The sequence below is a fragment of the Trachymyrmex cornetzi genome, unplaced genomic scaffold (genome assembly GCF_001594075.2).
Source record: "Trachymyrmex cornetzi isolate Tcor2-1 unplaced genomic scaffold, Tcor1.1 scaffold138, whole genome shotgun sequence".
NCBI classification, from domain to species: Eukaryota; Metazoa; Arthropoda; class Insecta; order Hymenoptera; family Formicidae; genus Trachymyrmex; species Trachymyrmex cornetzi.
The window spans coordinates 653499-675718 of NW_017295960.1; the positions used below are offsets into that span (position 1 = coordinate 653499).

General features: G+C 34.7%; 4 protein-coding genes across 4 annotated transcripts; 3 read left to right on the plus strand and 1 right to left on the minus strand.

The window, feature by feature from the left end:
* The first annotated feature begins 159 nt into the window (after nt 1-159).
* LOC108770898 (uncharacterized) lies at nt 160-6959 on the plus strand. The gene is made up of 9 exons (XM_018522655.1): nt 160-553; nt 2063-2245; nt 2347-2472; nt 2550-2726; nt 3032-3352; nt 3452-3912; nt 4617-4635; nt 5651-6278; nt 6746-6959. The coding sequence occupies exons 2-9, from the start codon at nt 2078-2080 to the stop codon at nt 6886-6888; spliced, it is 2043 nt and encodes a 680-aa protein (XP_018378157.1). The 5' UTR covers nt 160-553; nt 2063-2077; the 3' UTR covers nt 6889-6959.
* Nucleotides 6960-9045: 2086 nt separating this feature from the next.
* Nucleotides 9046-13604, plus strand: Exo84 (exocyst complex component Exo84). Its single transcript, XM_018522871.1, has 8 exons — nt 9046-9311; nt 10034-10395; nt 10602-10904; nt 10971-11115; nt 11401-11913; nt 11987-12117; nt 12326-12739; nt 12825-13604. The coding sequence occupies exons 1-8, from the start codon at nt 9254-9256 to the stop codon at nt 13029-13031; spliced, it is 2133 nt and encodes a 710-aa protein (XP_018378373.1). The 5' UTR covers nt 9046-9253; the 3' UTR covers nt 13032-13604.
* Nucleotides 13605-13668: 64 nt separating this feature from the next.
* On the minus strand, nt 13669-16379 carry LOC108771020 (sperm-associated antigen 7 homolog). The gene is made up of 5 exons (XM_018522872.1): nt 16136-16379; nt 15970-16037; nt 15188-15276; nt 14125-14462; nt 13669-13821 (listed from the first exon to the last, which is right to left on the minus strand). The coding sequence occupies exons 1-5, from the start codon at nt 16212-16214 to the stop codon at nt 13697-13699; spliced, it is 699 nt and encodes a 232-aa protein (XP_018378374.1). The 5' UTR covers nt 16215-16379; the 3' UTR covers nt 13669-13696.
* A 922-nt stretch (nt 16380-17301) lies between these two features.
* On the plus strand, nt 17302-22211 carry eRF3 (eukaryotic translation release factor 3). Its single transcript, XM_018522920.1, has 7 exons — nt 17302-17995; nt 19165-19352; nt 19507-19627; nt 19756-20218; nt 20439-20745; nt 21614-22046; nt 22164-22211. Exons 1-7 carry the CDS (start codon nt 17683-17685, stop codon nt 22205-22207), a joined length of 1869 nt encoding a protein of 622 aa, XP_018378422.1. The 5' UTR covers nt 17302-17682; the 3' UTR covers nt 22208-22211.
* Nucleotides 22212-22220: the final 9 nt, after the last annotated feature.

A 22220-nucleotide genomic window follows, 5' to 3' on the forward strand; every position in this document is an offset into this window, starting at 1 on the left:
GCGCGTTGGAGTAAGTAGGAGCTATGGTAGGAACATGTTGGAACATGCGACGCGAACAAACCTTTAGATACGGATCGCGCAGTCTATTCTCTGTAGGTCTGTTCTTTTTGGCTGAACTTTTGCACCAGTTCATCTTTCTTCCTTTTCTCTCCAGGAAGAAAGAAGAGGAAGAAAGATGAACTGGTGCACAAGTTCAGCCAAAAAGAACAGGCCTTATGTCTTTGTCGTCAGCGGACAGCGACTTGTTAGTGGTAGAGAGATACGCATTAATTGGCGATCTGGTTGTCTGGAAATCGCCATTTGCATGGTACTGTGACTATGCTTGAGTCGGAAAATTAATCAAGGGAAAGCCAGAAGAATAATCGTCAGTCCTCCTATTGATTGTTTGGAGGCGTGAGCCATAAAAGAAGAAGAAGAAGAAGAAGAAGAATCGTCATTAATGTCTGTTGAATTGAGTTAGTAACCAGTAGGGAAGAATTTAACTGAGTTGAAAATCGGACATCCAGTAGGCAGAAGAAGAAAAGATTGTGTTGAAGCGTTTCGCTGTGACACGGTGAGTAAAAAATTTAATGTAAAGAAAAAGAAAGAAGGTTCTTTACTGTGTATCAAACAATACCTCGACGACGCATTTCTTTTATTTTAAATAGATTAGAGGTCAATTCTTTTTCCATATCCCAAGGTATGTGTTAAAAAATTATTCGGAATGCATTTTCGATCGGAATTATTCAATTATTCTCTAGACTTCTATTATATTTTCTTGGGAGAACGAAATAATTCTAATCGGAATACATTCCGACTCGTTCCATATAACGGATGAATGTTCCGGGGCTGAACTTTTTGCACAGTTCATCTTTTGTCATTTTTTCTCTTCAGTGTGAAAAAAATAAACCCTACAAGAAGGCCAAGCCTGGAATATAAAAAAAGAATAGACCTTGATTTTTATTCCTACACTAAACCTTTTTTTCTCACTTTCACCAAATACCTTACTTTAATTTCCAAAAGTTTATACTAGTTTTACAATAAAAAATAGGTCTATGTGAAAGTGAATATAAGAATGCATTCGGGGAGTGTGTTTTCTCTATTGCATCATCCTTGTTTTACATCTAATTAATAACAGAGAAGATAGAATAACAATGCTGATAGCATGTTCCTCGAACAGTCCAATAATAAGTATGATGTAATTGCAATAAAACATTGTAAGAACTTGTATGGTTCATGATTAGGGAACTAAATGTATTGAAATTCCTTAGGCAAACACATTCATACAAGCTGCAATATGTGATGATTTACTGATTAAGAGGACAAAATTAGATATTGTTTGAATATATAATTATTTAGTTGAGATTATTTAACTTTCACTGGCATGTGGGACTTTAAAAGTACAGTTGATTTTTTGATTGTGGATTCTGATAGCTGAATTTAAATCTGTAAAAAATAAATAAAGTGAAATCTAACTTCTATTATAGTAAAAACTCATTAAAGTGTTCACAAGTATGTAGGAATTTTTTCGAATTTTTATACAAATTTAGAATAATATGAAAATCTACACTGAAGTTCGAAGATGAGATTGCAAACAAAAGGTGAAATTTTCATCTTGCTGACGAAGGTTAAGAAACTAATTTTGTTATGTATATTGTACTTGCCTCATTTCTCATACACATTGTAATTTTACTTGACAATAGGTAGCTTAACTTAGCTTGTTATTAGCAATGTAAAAATAAGGATATATGTTCTTGTTTGACCACGAAATGTTCGTGAAATTTTGTTTGAAAAAGGGATCAATTTATTTTCTGACCTATATCGAATGCTTTAATTATTTCATTAAAAACTTGATATTGAAATAGATAATTTTATAATTACTATACTGTTCCAAATCTCTAAGAATAAAAGACTTTGAGAATTCTGCCGTTTTACCTTCAAAATTGTCAATAACACAGCTTTTTTTCAAATGCTTTGTTTCATATTTCTTCTAGAATCTCTTATATTTAGCAATAAATTTTATTGTACTGATAATGACGAAAAAAATACAATGGCTTTTTAATAATTTTGATATAATTTATAGAATTAGATTCTAAAAATGGCAGACGCGGACCTCATAGTTTCTTGCCCCTACAATCCATCGCATCGTATTCGCAGATATAAACTTATGAATCATATATCGAAATGCAAGAAACATAATAAAAAGGAAAACATGGTAGAGTGTCCGTTGGACAAGACTCATATTATAGACAAGGAACATCTCAGGGTATGTATATTCAAATTTATTATAATATGTTTCAAAGTTGCATATCTTGAAAGATCTTTCTGTTCTTCCTGTTATTAACATCAATTTTATTAATCTTGTAGGAGCACATTGAAATGTGTTCTAGTATTGGAAGAGCGGCAGATATGGATATTGGAAATATTGAAGTAAGAGATCCAGATCCTCCTGTAGCTAGTGGTAGCTTGTTTTTAAATGAAAATTGGGCAGAGGTGTGGAACATAAGTAACAATTAGCTAATGTAAACTGATACTGATTTACATTACATAACGTATATTTTGTTTGACAGGACCCAGAAGTTCCGTGTTACAATCCGATGGAAGTTTCGGCTAAAAAGCCGGTGCTTCGATCTGTCTCTGGATTGTCAAAATCAGAGAAAAGGAAATTTAGGGACAATGAACGAACGCGTATAGCAAATCTCAAAGGGCATCATTCTGTTGGTGCAGTCTTAGAGTCTATGAACACGGTAAAGTATATTTCATGCAAACTTAATATAACAATTTTTGAATATATGTATTTAATTCTTTAACTATAATTTTGAAAATTACACTTAAGTTTTAAAGTGTCCTGTTTGAAGCGCACAGAATGCAAGTAAATCTTTACAGCGACTGATAGAGGAAGTTCAAGTTTTTTATACCTACAATTTAGAAAGAAAAAAATTTTGTTTCAAGTCCAAATAACCTATTTCTGTAGTTGAGGATTAAATAAATAACATTGTGATCACACTATATTGATATAATTATATAAGTATCCTTTCTGTTGCAATTTCAGACTCGTGAGGCACCATTATATCCAGTACGTCCTCCTCGTTCTTATGCTACTGTAGCATCAGAAGATACTGCAGCGTCGCAAGCTACTGCAAAGGCACAAGCTACTGCAGTGTCCACAGGCACTTTACAAAAAGACTTTGATAAAATGAAAATACATGAAGATGAAAAACACGATCACGATGATGATCATACTGTAGGTGCTCGTGCTAACTTTGTTCCTAACTTTCGTAATGATTCATTCCACAGAATGTTATATGATGAATTAGCTCCAGAAAATGACGAGATTGAGCAATTAGAACAGTCTCTACGTAACACTGACACGGTAATATATTACATTTTTACATAAACATTTGATTAAACTTGATTGTAAATAAGTGATATAAGTGTATCCTTTTTCAATCTTTTAATTACTTATTTTCAGGCAATTTCCTTAAAAGATTATTTCCAACAAGTTAACAGAGAAAATGAAAGCTCTTCAATTTCTAATCGAAATCAAAAAGAGAAAACAACAGAAGTAAGAGGTAAAAAAACTGAAATGAATGCAACTTCGGAACTGCTCAATGTTGATATGAAGAAAGCAAGAGACGAACACATTGCAAACACTTCGAGTGTGTATAATGAACAAGTTACCGATACACTTCTAGCTTTATTGAAAGATGAATCAAGAGCCAAGAAACAGTCTATGAATGACACTGTGAAGACTGATCAAATCGCTAAAAATTTTGATGAAAAAGGACCAGTACTGGACGAGATATTCAATCAATTCACTGAACGATTAGCTTATTTAAACGATATTCAGAGTACTGCTGCTGTGGAGAGCGCACGAGTGAGTCAACAACTGAAAGATCTGAAAGAACTTCGTGATCAGATGGCTTTGAGAAAGTAATTATTTCTCACATTGATGACAATTGATTGATAACAATTATATATTGTCTGGAGCAACATAATAACATTTTTTTTAAATCGTCACTACACGTTTCGTGTAATCTTTATTATGAGGTATAAACACCACTACAGTACAATTACTAAAAGATGTGAACTCGTTAATTACTGACAAATATCTATTTTCTCGTGTATACATGTATGTACAAATAAGAAAGGCCTATATATGTTCCAAAAAAAGAGCTTATGCCAGGATGTGTTCGGTAACAGACAGGAAAAAAATAGAAAGAGTTATTTTAAATAGTATATAAAATAAGTCAATAAATTTGCAGTACGTTCTATTTATGAATGTTCAAGTATCACTTTAAACATTCATAATGACAAAATTTTGATGGAGACCTCTTTTAATTACATGTCTGTTTATGCGTACTTCAGACACTTGCGTAAATATTTAGACATTTACAATTAAATCAAACTTTAAAATGACGGTATTCTTTTGATTTCTATTTTATTTTATCATCTAAAATTATTTCTTAAGTTTTTTCCTCATCTGTTGCCCAAAACATTCTGTATATAATAGAAAACAGATTAACAGATGTGTATAGATGTTGATATAAATCTGTATATCGGTGTTTGTATGAAGGGTTGCGTTTGGACGCTTATGCGCTTTAAGCACTTGTAATCATTATTTTATCGTTCATTAGACGTAAAATAAGGATAGAAGTACTGAAAAGCGCTGAAAACATCTAAATCGATCGCAGCCAAGATGTTATAAATTGCTTCTCTATACCTCAGATAAGTTTATATTATAAACTTCATGTATTGGGTCTAATAAAAAAATAAACTTTAATGGTACATGTTAATGAAGAGTATTATTATGTACAAATAAAAAATATTTAAACTATCCTCTTTACATCTTGAAGCCTTCGTTCATTCTCAAGTTGTAAAATATGAGAAAAACGAATAGTGAAGAAAACAAGATAAAATTGTATGTTCGAAAAATAAATGATCGCATTGTTTATTTTGTATTACCGCGGTATTTATATCGATTTTAAGATTACCGTAGCGATACTTGTCGATTTTTCATGGCGACTTTCGAGTAATCGAAAACTACCAACTGTAGCGATTAACCTGCTAATCATTCTTCGAGTCGAAGTGTCAGATTCAGGATTGTCGGGCACTGTTGAACTTGTGAGCGGCATTTTCTTGATACGACTGATAGATATTTTAATAACATAAAACTACTTTCAAAATGGTAAGTTGACGAGTCTCATTGCAGCTCAATATTACATTTATTCAGTTCTGAAGTCAGCTCTTCAAAATACTTTGGATACTGTTGTTGCTTATAGGTTATGCTGGAAATGCATTGTCATCAAGACTAACATTTATCATAATTTTAAAATATAAACGGATCATAAGTGTAATTATTGCTAATATGGCACATATTTAATGCATAGAATGTTGAAATCACGTCAATCTATCTGATTTAAAGTTCTGACACTTTTAGCAAAATATAAAAGAATGTACCTACACATTAGAGACTTTCTTTTACTTAAGTGAATCTTTTGATGAATATAATTGTTTTATTTTACTCATATTTGCTCGCTTATATTTGGGATAAAATAAAAATTTAAACTTGAATAGAAATTTTGATAAAAATTGTAAAATTTTGAATTGTTCATCGTAATTGATTCAATATTTTTTAGCTATGTTATATATTTTACTTATTTATTTTTAGGCACGTAGATATGATACACGTACCACAATTTTCTCGCCAGAAGGAAGACTGTACCAAGTCGAATATGCTATGGAGGCTATAAGCCATGCCGGCACTTGCCTGGGTATATTAGCAAACGACGGTATTCTACTGGCAGCTGAGAAACGTAACACCAACAAGTTGCTGGACGAGGTATTCTTCTCCGAAAAAATCTACAAGTTAAACAACGATATAGTTTGTTCAGTGGCTGGTATAACTTCGGACGCAAATGTCCTGACAAACGAGTTGCGCCTTATCGCGCAGAGATACCTTCTTCAGTATGGCGAAGCTATACCTTGCGAGCAGCTTGTCTCGTGGTTATGCGATGTTAAACAGGCATATACTCAATATGGTGGAAAGAGACCCTTTGGTGTATCTATCTTATACATGGGATGGGACAAATACTACGGCTATCAGTTGTATCAGTCAGATCCTAGTGGAAACTATGGTGGCTGGAAAGCAACGTGTATCGGGAATAATTCAGCAGCAGCTGTGTCGTCTTTGAAGCAGGAATATAAAGAGGGCGAGACAACTCTGAAAGACGCAATGGCACTTGCTATCAAAGTACTCTCTAAAACGTTAGACATGAATAAACTCACTGCTGAAAAGGGTACATTTTTATTTGAATATAAATTAGAGTAATTGATTTTAATCTCTATTTCTATGAATGTAGATTAATTTCAGTCTTGATTTAATTTACTCTTTTTCTAATTCTTAAAAAAGATAGAAAATAAGTTGAACAAGATTAAAGTTAATCTTCATTCATAAAAGTGGACATAAGTTGATGAGATTGTAAACACTTTTTTAATGAATTTAATTGGACGCATATAGTGAAATATAAATATTTGGAATTGTAAAATATACTTTATCTAATGATAGAATAAAATGTATTGATTGCAGATTTAACCTACATTTCTACATTTTTATTATATACACTTTTATATCAATCTGTGTTGACATAAAAATGTATACAATATAGTTTTAATATCAGTGCGTCTAATCAAATTCGTTATTAGACACATTTTGTGATAGTTTGTAACAAAGTTATTGACGTACATTCACTTCTTTTACTCACAGTGGAAATGGCGATACTGACGCGCGAAGATGGTAAAACAAAAACGAAAATACTGCCAGCGAAAGAAGTGAACGCCTTAATCGCGGAACATGATCGATTAGAAGCACTGGCGGAGCAGGCGAAGAAAGAAAAGCAGAAATCGTAGAAATTTATATTAAATAAGAAGAAGATTAATCCACTGTGGTGACAAAGTTTACTGTATCAGGAAGAAATTGATATACATACAACTCAAGTGTTTATATATGTACTATAAATTATTTCTTTGTCGCAGGAGTGAATCCTTACAACAACATTATCATCTTGATTACAAAACAACGGTTATGATAGGATTAAAAGTTTTTCCATAAATATGTATCACATGTTATGCTTCTCCTCCTTGCAATTTCCCATGTTCTCATCTCATTAGCATAATTGATGTGATTTTGAATAATTATAATTGCCCAAGGTTTATTTTAGATTAATTATAGGTCTATAATTTGTGTTAGAATTTGGGATAGAATTTGATTCAATTTTACTTATAATGTTAATACACACAAAAATAATTGAAGACCCATAAATGCATACACATTAATTAAAAAACACGTCGAAATATAGCACTAGTTGATTTTTGAATTAATATACAACAAATTAAAAATGTTTGAAGACTCATAAATACATAAGTATTAAAAGACGCGTCAAAATATAGGCATGTAAGTTTACGAATAGAATTCTATCCTGAAATGTGAATTATAGATTATGTAAAATTAATTTAATTTTTAATAATAATTTCTATTTTAATACAAATTAATATCTATATAGTACACTAGTTGGTTTTTTAATTAATATATAACAAAAATATTAAAATATATTCAGTAAACACAAGATCTGAGATGTTAACTCCTCTCTCTCCTTAGAATATTAAGGGTCTGTTTTCTGTGGCTGAACTAGTGTATACATTTGAAATTTAAAATGAGATAGGTATACGTTTGATACTTGATGAAAGCAAGAAAGAGAGAGTTCTAGTACAGCCCAGTACAAGAATAAAAAACAAACCTAAAATTTTAACTTTTTCTATCCTTTTTAATTTTTAATTTTTTAATGAAGACATGCAATAATAAATCAATATAATTTCCGAAGATTAAAAATGGACAATATTTTAAGAAAAGGAGCACCAATTCGAACTTTGCCTTTAAATTCTCCATGAACATCGGAATGTTATTACGTGTATTAAAAAAATACATCAAAAAGCATACTGAAAAAATCAGATTTTTGGTGAAAGTTTATGAGGAGGCTTTGGGGATTGTTGGAAAATTGAAAAAAAAAGTGCAAAAGTTATGTGTCGGATCATATCAACCAGGCTGTCAATGCGGTCCCACTCCCGGGCGCGATCCCACTACTGCCCGCCACGGAGACTTTTGGCTGCTGGGTTTCCCCTCTGGCCCGGTTCGCCTCTCCTTAGCTAACCTGGCCACCCCGGACTCCTCCAGGGTGTCCATATTGATGGCGAGCTTAGTGCGGACACCCAGTCAACGTGAGCCCCGCACCAGCAGGTACCCCCGACCTCAGACCCTCCGACATAACCAGCCTCCGAGTAGCCGGATTACAGGAGCCGCCACACTCCCAGCTGAAAGAGTACTTGCGACTTGTCCTTATAAGCTACTGGAGATCGATCAGTTTCACCTAAAACTCATCCATAAATATCGTTTTTATAGTCGTAAAAAATGTAAATTAAATATTTCTCGAGTATGAATTAAATATTTTGCAATTTTGGGCTCTAATTTCTCATACAATCAGATATATAAAAAATATATAAAATTAATATACGTTAAATGGAAGTGACTGACAACAGCGCCATTTAGGGTGTTATTGTGTTTGAAGTCGCTCGTTTGATAACTTGATAAGTTCGATAAGATATTGTCGGTAATAGAGATCCTCAAATAATGCAATATAAAATTATATTATTTTAATCTCGGTTTTTATTCTTTATACCTTTTTAATTTCTATTAATGTAGGTTAAGTTTTATTTATCTCCTTATAATTATTAATCCTTTTCTTAAATTCTTAGAATTTCTTAGAAATTCTTAGAAAAAGAAAATAAATTAATCTATATATTAGTAGAAACGGGCATAATTATTAATTATATAAATTAGAAAAAGATAAACAAAATTGTACTTTAGAGTTTATATATTTTAGCGAAGATATAAACCACTTTTGGCTATTATTTACCATGCATTGGTAAACCTAACTCAGGTGCAGTCGATAATCAAATGTCAGAAGATAACCAAGAGTTCCGACATTACCAACCGTCTCGGTCATTCTTTCGGCGGTGTGGGATGTGGGAATTGGGATACACGATACACGCCAAGCGAGGTTAGATCGGGGCGGAGGTGTAAACCGACACGAATCATGTTGATTTATTTGTAACAGGTGACGACGAAGGGATTCGACAGAAACGTAACATGACAGAGGCACGCAATTCGTATTGTTGACGATAGTAAAAATACTCGCTCGCGGACGACGATCTTCTCGCAATGGCCGATAATAACCTGCCGAAGGTTTTTGCAGCTGAGGACTTTAACCCAGAGAAATGTGAGTTATTGAGTACGCATACCGTGTTCGAGAATATGAAGAATTGACGATTTAAAAAAATATCATTATGTGATCGATCGTATTTTGTTTTCAATTTATAATATTTGATAAGATATTTATGTTCCACACTGTACTGTGCCTCTCTTTTTAGTTCGATATAAATTGTTAATTTATTAATTACGTGAAATTGGAGACGAATATAAAAATATACAAAATATGTAGATACATATGAAAATATATTTTTAAAGTCAATCGTATATTTTATCGATCTCTGATACTTGACGAGATGTTCAGGATCTGTACTGTATCCTTTCGCTTTTTTTTAATCCGACAAATAGTTAATTTACTAATTAATTATATATAAAATTGAAAATAAATATAAAAATATATTTAAAAATTTGTATGGGATCGTATTTTATCAATCTCTGATACTTGATGAGATATTCAGAATTATGCTATATTCTCTCTCTCTCTCTCTCTCTCTCTCTCTCTCTCTCTCTCTCTCTCTCTTAAGTTCAACATAAGTAGTAATTTATTAATTAATTACATATAAAATTAGAAAATAATAAGGAAGTACATAAAAACAGTAAGTTTAGTATTCATCTGTTATATTATTCTTGAGGCTTTCACGGGTGTTTCCTATATGACAATCTTGAACACGGAGAAAACCCGCGAAACACAAGATTGTCATTCATCTGTTATAGCTAATTTTGTTCTTACAGTTGTGAAGGAGCTGAGTGCACAATGTATTGGTGCAGACGAATTGAGGCAGCAGCGCGCAAAAATCCAGGAACTGGCAAACAATACATCTGCTCAATTGAAACGGAATGTCTATCAGAACTATATGCAGTTTATCGAGACTGCCAAAGAGATCTCGCATTTGGAGAGCGAGATGTATCAGTTATCTCAGCTTCTGAGCGAACAGCGTGCTTTGTTGAGTACTCTAGGTTCTACCAGAACAACCGGCGTCGTTTTCGAGGATTTGTCCGAGTCACAGCAGGAGAATTCGGCTGACTCTATGTCCAAAGAGGAAGAGCAAAAACAAAAACTCATTCAATTGATTGAAAATGTGGAAGGCGCCTTGGTTGGTATTTAATGAGTGAAATATATAAGGAGCTATAAGGAATGGTTCTTTTCAGCAGAATTTCTTGGTTCATCATTTCTCTTTTTCTCTTCGTGTTGGAAAAAAAAGAGAGAAGATTAACAGTACAAAAAGTTCAGCTAAAAAGATGTAGATTTATTAGATTTAGTTGATGCTTTACTCCTTTTTTCCTATTTCTCTTTTTGCAGAGTCTAGCCGAGACTCCAGGACGTGTGTGTTTACACGAAGGTTCCCTGCTCGAGTTAGATCCGATCGACGGTACGCCGTTAAAAAGAATTCACGCATATTTATTCAACGATGTTCTAATGGTTGCGTCCTGGCTGGCGAACGGTGGCAGACGCGGCCCGCCTAGGTACAAAATGCAAGCAGTTTATAATCTAGAAAGCCTGGCGATCGTTAACGTGAGGGATCACGGCACTGTGAAGCTGGCGTTCAAGTTGCTGGCATTCTCCGATACGAGGGTGTTTCAGTGTGCCACAGCGACAAGTAAAGTTAGTGTTTCAAAACAACGACCGCGAATCACGAAGGGATATTATTTGAACCTACTTACTTTGTAGAAAGAGTGGTTAGATAAATGCGAGCAAGCGAAAAGAGCAAAGCTGGCGGAAGAGAATTCAGTCAACGCACCGGAAAACGATAAGCATCCGAAGGAGGACAAAGCGGTGCCGTCTCGTTCGATGTCTTTGGAGTCGAATACGTTAGGTAAAATTTGCAAATAGAAATGGTTTTGCATTTCATAAGTATTTTTCGTTACTCATATACTATATATCCTATTTTTATTCATTTTATATTCGTTTCTATCAATGTAAATTAACTTGAATCTTGATTCAACTTACTCTTCATCTTGTTCTAATTCTAAGAATTAAAAAAAGATGAGTCAAGTTGAACTGAGATTAGAGTTAATCTGTGTTGGAAGAAACAGACATTAATTCTTTTTGTTGGGTTTTTTTCGTCAGGTACTTTTACAGTCGTTTAAATTGTTCTTAGGAATGGAAGACGACGATGACTCGGAGTACTACGAACCACTGCCGGAATGGGTGCTGGAAGTAGCCGAGGATCTAGATTCCTGCATAGCACAACGTCACTTCGAGGAGGCTTACGTCTTATTAGAGAAGGCAAAGACTTATTTGAAGGACGCTCAATCGACACCACTATTGACGGAGATTCAGACGAAGGTGAATGAGAGAGGCTGCTCGCTGGTGAATGTATTGACTAAGGAATTAGAGTTAAGCGCGGAAGCGAAGTCGCTACAGGGCGGCGGTCTGAGAAGCGCTCGACGTGCGGTAAAACTCCTTATACAGCTAAACAGAAGCGCACAAGCGTGTCACTTGTATCTGCGATTATGCAGCGCAGTACTGAAGGCGCGACTGGAGAGGATCAAAGAAGAGGGCACGATCGTGGCCTATGTGAAACAAATTAGTGCGATCGCCTTCAGCAATATAGTTGAGATAGCGAGAGAATTTCTGAAAACCTTTCCTAAATCTACAAATTGCACTTCTGGTAATTTAGCATCAAGATCCGCAAACGTTCCACAATCGAATAATGAATTAATTTTATTTACTTGTCGTTTAAGGCTTAGTTGTATGGTGCAGTCAGGAAGTGAAGCATTTAACGTCGCACTTATCTCAACAGCTGTTTGTGCCAAAGGTCACACTAAGCACATTGGTAGAATGTATTGTCACTGTTCGAAGTCATTGTGATCAGGTTTGTACACATGTCTAATCTGAATTTTGTATCTTCAAAAGTAATATATAAGTAGATAAATTTAGATGTATGGATTTTCTCTCTCTAAAGTAATAGAAGGATTTAAATATATATTGAAATATATTAAATAGATATATTTAAATATATTTAAGGATTCTCTTCTTTGTATATTATACGTGCAGATTTGAGCACATAATTCAATTTTCAGTTGACCCAGCTTGGCATGGACTTCCGTTATCAATTAGACGGCCAACTTAGATCTCCGTTAGCCAAAACTATTAAAGACGCAGGTGAAAATTGTCTCGACACAGTAAAGCGTCACGTGGCGGAGGACAATTGGCGACCGACTAATTTGGAAACTAGTCAGAATCTTCAAAAACTATTAACCGAGCTCGAAGACCTCGGTATCGGTGTACCATCGTTACAAACGAACGACTGTTGGATACCATTGACGTACAATACGATAACCTTCTCCAAGCTCTACGTCAATCTGTTAGAAGACTGTCTTAGTATAGCAACACCCGAACTTATATCTACAATAGACGGCGTGCTTGTGTCCGTGATGCGGGTCGAAGTTCAACATTTGATCGTCTCGCTTACGGATCCGAAATTGAAGCAAGAGGTTGAATGTTATGGCTATATTATATTACGAATAGCTCTATCATGTTACGAATAAATTCTAACTTGATAAAATTTTAATTTTTTAGCGAAAATTAGTACAAAACAATGCAGCCTACGTGCGAGATGTCATTATCGTTCGGGGCCTAGAACTGTATAAATCCGCAACGAATCAGAAATTCACGAAGCTGCTCGCTTTGAAAGAACAGATTGTATTCGAGTCCCCATCGCCTACAAAGCCAAGGCCAGCTCCGAGAACTTCAGTCCATAAATACTCTACCACGGAATATATCTAAACTGAAATAGAGAACGTTGAACCGCTTTTAATTTATAGATGAAGAGAAATGTCGCAGTAACGAACGCTTACTCGCATGTGTATACACGCGTGCATGCACACACGAGATAATGTAATATATTGTACATAGAAGACCCAATTCTTTGAAGTAATAAATACGGATATAGCGATATAGAAGTACTTCGTTGCACTTCTAATGCGGGTAAATATTAATTATAATGCCATCGTAGAGAGAGAACTTATTAGTACCTCATAGAACTTGATTAACGGACAAGTAAGTATATCGCATCCACGGAAACCATGATCCACACATTTTATGATCAGATTGGAGGACTCGGGCGCGTTATTTAGTGCCGCATTATTGTCATATCCTCAGGCAGCCTAAGGGTACGTGCAACACTAAATAACGTGCTTGAGTTCCCCGATCTGATCATAAAATGTGCGGATTATGGTCGTTCTCTCCGTGACGCAATATAAGGGAAATTCAACAAATCACCGACTATCGCACGGTTTCTCTAACAATGCGTATAATGCAGTAATTTGTAATAATGTAACATATATATAATATATTGAATTATGTACACATTTAATTCGATATATGGATAGATAGATATATATGTATATGTATAATTTATATATGCCTATGATTATTTATATATAATAGCATTATTTTGTACTGTTGTCGCTGCAATTACTAGTTTCATTGTTCATTTCCAGTCTCCTTTTCTTGGCGCGTATATCGGCTAGAGTTTGTTCTATACTTCTTTGATCCTTCTTGTTTTCACTGGGAACTGCAGGAATTTAAAGTAACAATTCTATTATGAGCAAGAGTCATCTGACTTTATGGCAATAAGTTTCATAATGTTTACTGTAAACATGGCCTCTTCTTTTCAGCTGAACTTCTTGCATTGTTCTTTTCTCTTTTTTTTTCTAACGTGGAGAGAAAAAAAGGAAAAATATGAAACCTTGCAACCAATTCAGCTGAAAAACAGACCTATAAATATTATTATACAATCTCAAAAACAATGATAACGAATAACTTGTGTCTGCAGTAAAAGTTAAGTGACTTGTGTGTCTATTTATGTTATACTCACCACATCCATAACTACTATTGGCTTCCGTTTTTCGAGCTGCTTCCAATGCAGCCTCCTTGCCGATCAAGTGCTGATATTTATCCTTGTAGTAGCTGTTGGGCACGAAATTCTCCTTTCGTTTCCTAGACTTCGCATACTCGGAGTCCTCTCTAGCCTTCCTTTCTCTCTCCTCTTTCAGTCTTTTTGCAACTTCTTCATTCCACTCTTCACCTTTGCGCAGTGTGTTTAACTGATCCTCCGAAGGCGCGTGCTCCTTCTTGAAGATCATGATGTATCGATCAACGCCTTCCTCGCCGAAGGAATACGCCAGGATATTCGCCACTTCTGCTACATCATGACTGAAGCCAGGATAGAAAACGTTATATTGGCTGCTTATATTCCATTACTCACTGCCAGTATTGAAAATCTAAAGTATATGTAATGTAATCTCTTAGTGAGCTCTATAATATATTGGAACATACTTTACCTACTAATAGAAAATTGCATTCTAATGGAAAAAAGGATAGCAAATATAATAAATACTTGTCTTTCTGACTCTTCTACTTATGATAATAAAACAACATTAGCCAATCACCGAATCCCTGACAAACAGTACAATTTTTGCATTACAGTGTCATTGTCTGTGTTCAACAGATAAAGCAGTTTTATAACTGTTGTAAAATTCTTTAATATGATTGGTCTTGCTTTAATTTCTTACTGGATCTAAATGTATAAATTATAATATATTAAAAAATTTTACAACAAAGCTGCTTCCTCTACTGAATACAACTAATGTTTAGGAATTGAGACACTGCTACTCCTTGGTGACTCCAATATTTACAGAGCTTACAGCATAAACTATAGATTTTCAATACTTGCAGGAAATAATAAAATATAGCCATTATATTATTTACAGGGTGCTTTCCAGCAAAAGACACAAATGATAGAATGAATCATTATATCCTTGTTGTTTGCCAATGTTTGTTAAGAAAAGATGAAATAATCATTATTGTTATACCATTTCTTTCCAACAAGAATCATTCCATGAGTAAAACATTTTCAAAGTAATATGTAATATACTTACATAATACTTCTGTATATCTGATCCATGGCAGGAAATTTATATTCCTTTGCGTTGTCATCTTGTACGAACTTATTAATCTTCTCTTCAACCTACAAAGGTAATGCGTTAACTGATTAGTCAAAAGATAGAAAGATGCAACTATATCATTAATAATAAATTATATAATATATTTGTAATTATTGATAAATGACTACATCATTATCTTTACACAAAAGTAACACAACTAAAAAAATGATTTTTGAGTTGTTACCATGAATAAATTAAATATAAACATTAATTTGTATCAATCAACAAAAGTTAATTAATTTTTAACTTTATTCCACACATCTGTTGAATAGTATCTGTGTTGCTTTTCAGATTTTTTGAAAACATCATAATAGTTACTTTCTATTTATATCAAAGCTCAGAATTCTCATCATTCATATCATAACTCAGTTGAATTCACATTTTTTTTCATTCTGACAAGTAAGATTCAACTGAAATTTTACTTATAATCTACACAAGCTCGAGACCATGTATTTTACTGAGTAAGTCTTAACTCACATTAAAAGTGAGATAATAAACTGTGTTGTTACATGATAACTTTGCCATCGCGAAATAAGCAAGTAGCAACGTAATTAATTGAGTATAAAATACAAAACTTTAGACTCGGTATCACTTGTGTAAAAATGGAAAGCAACTAATATCTTCTACAAGAGTGACACATTTAAATTGTGTCGTTTATGTAAATAAAAAGAGCTTCTACAGAGAGTATTTATAGAGTTAAGACTGTTTTGCTTCACCTTCTGCCGGAAGAGCTTCAACTTTTCTGCCTCGGCCTTTTGACACTTCTGAAATTCCTCCCGCTGTTCTGCATAATCGAAATGAGTTAGCTAACGTAATTCTCAAACAATTTGCTTATTTTTTTCTTTTCTAAAGTGAGCATTCTTAGGTTGGGAGTCAACTAACTTTTCATAAGGGCCTTCTGCTTCTCGTTTACCGACGGTGGCTTGTCCATGGATTTTAGAATGGATCCTAATAAATCCATAATTTCGACGACTTATTTAGTTTAATGCCAAGCAAGGAAAAATCGTAGAAAATCGTCCCACGGAATACTCCAAAACGGTCGGCTGTGCTCGGCTGAACACAGAATTTGACAAAATGATACAGAAGAAGACAAAAGCAGTTATCTGCAGCTATCTCAGTTCTCTATAACTACACTTGACTGTACTACGTCATGCTAACTGCACTTGAATACTTGAAATGAGATAAATATATAATAATAGGCGTGGGAGAAAAAAAGAGGAGAATGGAAAATATATAAAAAGTAAAAAAAATGTACAAAAAGTTTAGCTGCAAAAAACAATTCCGAATTCTACATTTTTAGTATTGTCAACACATTTTCCGCATAAAAATATACTACTAGTGTACAAGTAAATTCGACAAATGGTGTCAATAATTAATATAATAGTGGTGGAGAAAATGTCATTAAAATTTCGGTGAAATTTTAATGACATTTTTTTGAAATGTTAATGGAATTTTTTATCGAATTTACTTATTGCACTAGTGACACTAGTAGTATATTTTTATGCGGGTATGAAACATAGTTTATCTGATATATAATATAAATATATACTTAATAATTTACATAATCTTAGATATTATATATAATTATATATTAATTATTTTAATTATTACTAATTATTTAATCATTAAGTTAAATATTATTTATTTATAATTATTATAACTACTTTAATTTTACATCTTAATTGTAGTTACATAATATTATACTATTATTATTATTACATTATTACATATCATTATTTTGGCGTATAATTTATAATTTATAATATAAAAAAGTAAAAAATTTCTTATTCAACAATTAATTATACATTCCTACGCTAATTCCGATAAAAAATCGCAGCCAAATGCGAACGTATATTTTCAACTACGTGCAAACTGGTGCAAACGAAGTAGACTTGTCCAGCAGCGTAAAACAGGTAAATTTGTCCAGCGCTCTCGCTCGTGATTGGCTCGCGGCCGACCGCCATGCGGCGCGACGATAGTTCTCGCGATATTTTTCGATTGCGGTACTTCCGGTCGAAGTACGGCGGTAGCAGCAGCAGCAGCACCACCAGCAGCACCATCATCATCAGCAGCAACGAAGCAGACCACGGGGGACGCACGCACGTACGCACGCGGAGTAGCGATCGTACGCGCGTGTACGCGGTGTGTGTGTACGCGAAAGAGTGCGCTGAAAAAATAACTATTTTTTTAAGATCCGTCCCGAGTCCGGTAACCTCCGGCGGATCATCGGATCAGGATCGGAACGCGCAGTGGTTCGTTGCGGCGTGTGCAACTCCTCGTGTCCCGATCTCTCTCTCACTCTCTCTCTCTCTCTCACACATTCTCTCACACACTTCTCTTTCTCTCCCACCCTCCCTCGCGAGAGAATCGTATTATCCGTTTAGCCTAGCGGGCCGGCAGTGTGTTGTGCGCCGAAACAACTGATTAATATGGCGAACAGCATAGCACCAGACTCGTGGGAACAGCAGGCGGACACGAACGGCGACATCGTCGGCCCGCCTACGTCGCAGGACAAGTCCATCGAGAGCAAGTTCTCCACCCTGAATGTCAACGCCGCGGAATTCGTGCCTTCTTTCTGCATCAACTCGTCGCCGCAGAGCAACGTCGCTGCGACCACGACGGCCGACAGCAGCCCCTGCAATGTTGCCGCCGCCACCGCCTCCTCCGCCGTGTCCGCCACCGCCTCCGCCGCCGTAATGAATACCATAACCACCACCTCCGTGCCCGTCGAGATACATCATGGTCAGTCGCTTCAGCTGATTTCTGGATTTTGTCCCGCGCTCTGCTTTTAACAGCACTGTCGCGTGTTGTCACACCACGCACGCGGCCCCCTTGTTGTCACTAACCCCCTTCGTCGTTACACCTTCCTGTCCTCCCTCCTGGATTCCCGCCTCCATGGGACGATTGAACGCGTGGCAGAAGGTTACGCGTACTTCGCGTATATCGTCCACGTTTCCACGAGGAGATCAATCCCATGGTGTCCTGGTTGTATCCGGACGTTGATCTTTTAGGTACCATATGGTCTCATTTATATATGAGAAGCTCCTCCATTCTGACCTTCGTGTCAGACTATGACTCTTCTTTTTATGTCGATGTTAATTGCTGAGTATGTTTAGCCGTTACATGATTATTGAAATTGGATATGTGGGATCTTGTGATCAAACTGTAATATGAGAAACAAGACGCAGCGGAAGGAATTGTCGTTGCATACTTTATTGCTGCTGGATTTCGTTACAATTGTTTCTGCTTAATGACGTTTCATTGCTTCGTATCTGAGTGTCGTGCCATATTCGATATGCTTTGTTTGAATATTCAGAGTTTTTTCATCAATATTGGGATTTTTGGTGCTTGTAACACAGAAAATTTGTCATTTTTTATGTTTGATCTACGTTTGTGTCTGTTTTTTAACACAATTAGTAGAATATTTTGCTAAAGTTGGACAAATATTTTAAGAACATACTGTGTACAATGTTGGTGATAAATGTACATCAAACTGATAGCTTCCTTTTTAACCTTTGTAACAAAAAGAGATTGCGACTCGGCTTGAACTTTTATATCACATATTTGCAATATATTTTTTATAATTCAGAAAGATTCGGAAATATTTTTACTTTTATCTATAGATTATATATATCATAAATATTTGATATAAAAAAGGGTAAAATTAACTAAGTAATTAGTAAATTATATTTTCATAATAAATTAGAATAAATTATACAAGAATTAATGTTTAAACTGAGATAAAGTAGGTTCCATGTGATTGATATGCGCATATCATTATCTAATCAAATTCCTTTTTAATCTGTTATCTTTATCAAGAAATCCCTCTTAGAGGTTTCTCAGACATTATCTTTTTATTATTTTAGAAGTATTCTACAGATTAAGTTTGAATTGTGTTTTTTTTTTTATAGGAAATTCTACTCCCGTTGTTCTGGCAGATCCAATTGGCAGTCGAGTTGAGGAACCTCCTGCTGGGGGAGGGGCTCCACCGCCGAACGTCAATGACCAATTAAATACCAGCCCAGAACATCAACCTGCAGATTCCTGGGAAGAAGCAGCAGTTGATGGAGATCCTCTACTTACTCCAGAAAACGAAGAAGTAAGTATAAATTTAACTGAAAATGTGAAAAATTATTATAAATATGTTCTTTAGCAGCGATATTCTTATCATACAGTGCCCTAAATAAGCTACATCGACTTTTGGTGGATTTTTTAAGCATTTACTCTATTATTATATTTAATATTATTTCTAGGCTGATAACGACGAGGACGAAGAACTGGTTGTTAAAGTACCTAAAAAGAAACCTGTCAAAGTTGCAGAAGACACTAAAAGCAAAAAGGAACATGTTAACGTTGTTTTCATAGGTCATGTGGGTAAGTAGTAAATTTATGTAAAATATAACTGGAATACAGAGTAGAAAAAACTTCACGGAAGAATTATTGATAATTTCTTAATAAAATTATCATTGTTAGAGAGAGATATTATATCTGGTGTTTTGCAGACGCTGGGAAATCAACTATTGGAGGTCAAATCATGGCGCTTACGGGGATGGTGGACAAACGTACCTTAGAGAAATACGAGCGGGAGGCGAAAGAAAGAAGTCGAGAAACATGGTACTTAAGTTGGGCTCTGGACACAAATCAAGAAGAGAGAGAAAAGGGCAAAACTGTGGAAGTAGGCAGAGCCTACTTTGAAACAGAACGAAAGCACTTTACAATATTAGACGCACCCGGCCATAAAAGCTTTGTACCGAATATGATTGGTGGCGCGGCGCAAGCCGATTTAGCAGTCCTTGTTATTTCCGCGAGGAAAGGCGAATTTGAGACGGGCTTTGACAGAGGGGGTCAAACGAGAGAGCACGCTATGCTAGCTAAAACTGCAGGTGTCAAGCATTTGGTTGTATTAGTAAATAAGATGGACGATCCTACTGTTGAGTGGGACGAGGGTCGATACAATGAATGCAGGTATACATCGAATGCAAGATTTAGAAATAGAATATATAGTGATTCTGTCTAATATATGTTTAGAAAGATTTCATTTAAAAACTAATTGGAAAGAATTATTAGAAGGAAACAAATTATTAAGATCGGTTTTGTTCCTTTAAATATATTTTTATTTATTTTGATAATAAAATTGTGCGTTTCTCTACTCACATGAATAGAAAAACGTTAATATATCTTTCAGGGATAAGATACTGCCATATCTCCGTAAACTAGGATTCAATCCTGCGAAAGATCTTACGTTCATGCCAGTTTCTGGTCAGCTCGGTATCGGCTTAAAGGATCCAATACCCGAACATCTCTGTAATTGGTACAGTGGCCCACCGTTCATACCTTTCATCGATTCGCTACCCTCGCTTAATCGTAAAAGCAATGGACCTTTTATTATGCCGATCGTCGACAAATATAAGGATATGGGGACAGTAGTTATGGGCAAGGTTGAAGCGGGAGAAGCTAAAAAGGGACAGTCGTTGCTCGTCATGCCAAATAGGGTATGTATATATTTTTTTAAATAAAAATATTTTCCTATTTTCGGTCAAAACGGATCTTAGTGCTTAATAATACTAAATGTAAATTTTTACAAATATATTATTTTTCAATTTTATAACCTGCGTGCTGATAAGATTTGTCAGACTTAAAATGCAATCGCAAACTAAAGCTAAAATTAATATCTCAAATTAGATTGATTATTCATTTTAATTAAGGTAATTATTAGCTTCACTATTAACTTAGTTCTATTATAATATAAAGAGATTAATCTAATTCGAGAAATTAATTAAAGCTTCAATTTGCGATTGCGTTTCAAATCCGACAAATCTTATCGATGCGCAGTTTATAAGATATGTTTGCAAAAATTTGCATTTAGTATTAAGCACTAAGATTCACTTTGACCGAAAATAGGATTATTTCTACTAACTGATTTATTATCGATCTAATTTTGATTTATAATTATATATTTTTTGTTTCTGAAATTAATTTATATTTATCTAATTATATATATTTTTTGTTTCTGGAATTAACTTATATTAATTTATATTATTCTAAATCTAAATTATATTTTACATTAGCATAAAATGTTGATTTCTGTTAAATTTCCTTCTAAAATTTCTAAAATTTCTTAAGAAAGCGATTAACAAACTTTTCTATATAGAAAGCCTATCGATTATCAATAACTTTATTGTTTTAACAATAAAAATGGTTTTATATAGAATTGTAACTGTAAATGATACAACGATTTGCTCCAATTTAATATAGAAAAATTGTAATATTTTCTTTGTTGTGTAATTTTTAATGCTTCATATTTTATAACCTAAGTAAGATAATGTACGTTTATGAGAATATTTTGTTAAAAATTTGCAGACGGCAGTAACGGTGGACCAGTTGTGGTCGGACGATGAAGAAGTAACGTCTGTCGGACCTGGGGAAAATGTCAAGATCAAACTAAAAGGTATCGAAGAGGAAGATGTCAGTCCCGGATTTGTCTTATGCGACAGCAATAATCCTATCAAGACCGGCAAGGTCTTCGACGCGCAGGTAGTAATTCTCGAACACAAGAGCATTATTTGTGCGGGATATAGTGCGGTCATGCATATTCATTGCGCCGCTGAGGAAGTCACGGTAAAGGCGCTAATCTGTCTGGTGGATAAGAAAACGGGCGATAAAAGCAAAACGAGGCCGAGGTTTGTCAAGCAAGATCAGGTGGCTATAATGAGAATCGAATGCGCGGGAGTTATATGTCTCGAAAGATTCAAGTTATTCCAACAAATGGGCCGCTTTACTCTTAGGGATGAAAGTGAGTACTGATGATAAATCAGCGACGTTTTTTCCTCTGTCACTACCGTTTTTTCTCTTGTTTGTTCCGCGACTACGATAATTTTTACGATAAATATATATACTTGTATAATTTCAGATAAAACTATCGCAATTGGCAAGGTGCTGAAAGTCGTCGAGTAAAAGAAAAAAAATT

Coding starts and splice junctions, on each gene's coding strand:
- LOC108771020 (XM_018522872.1), bottom strand. CDS start 16,214: ATGGATTTATTAGGATCCATTCTAAAATCCATGGACAAGCCACCGTCG. Junction 15,277..15,969: donor TGAAGCTCTTCCGGCAGAAG/GTGAAGCAAAAC, acceptor TTACCTTTGTAG/GTTGAAGAGAAGATTAATAA. Junction 14,463..15,187: donor CAGATATACAGAAGTATTAT/GTAAGTATATTA, acceptor TCCTGGCTTCAG/TCATGATGTAGCAGAAGTGG.
- Exo84 (XM_018522871.1), top strand. CDS start 9,254: ATGGCCGATAATAACCTGCCGAAGGTTTTTGCAGCTGAGGACTTTAAC. Junction 10,905..10,970: donor GTGCCACAGCGACAAGTAAA/GTTAGTGTTTCA, acceptor CTTACTTTGTAG/AAAGAGTGGTTAGATAAATG. Junction 11,116..11,400: donor TTTGGAGTCGAATACGTTAG/GTAAAATTTGCA, acceptor AATTGTTCTTAG/GAATGGAAGACGACGATGAC.
- eRF3 (XM_018522920.1), top strand. CDS start 17,683: ATGGCGAACAGCATAGCACCAGACTCGTGGGAACAGCAGGCGGACACG. Junction 19,353..19,506: donor TTACTCCAGAAAACGAAGAA/GTAAGTATAAAT, acceptor TATTATTTCTAG/GCTGATAACGACGAGGACGA. Junction 20,746..21,613: donor TGCTCGTCATGCCAAATAGG/GTATGTATATAT, acceptor AAAAATTTGCAG/ACGGCAGTAACGGTGGACCA.
- LOC108770898 (XM_018522655.1), top strand. CDS start 2,078: ATGGCAGACGCGGACCTCATAGTTTCTTGCCCCTACAATCCATCGCAT. Junction 2,246..2,346: donor TAGACAAGGAACATCTCAGG/GTATGTATATTC, acceptor TTAATCTTGTAG/GAGCACATTGAAATGTGTTC. Junction 2,473..2,549: donor TAAATGAAAATTGGGCAGAG/GTGTGGAACATA, acceptor TTTGTTTGACAG/GACCCAGAAGTTCCGTGTTA.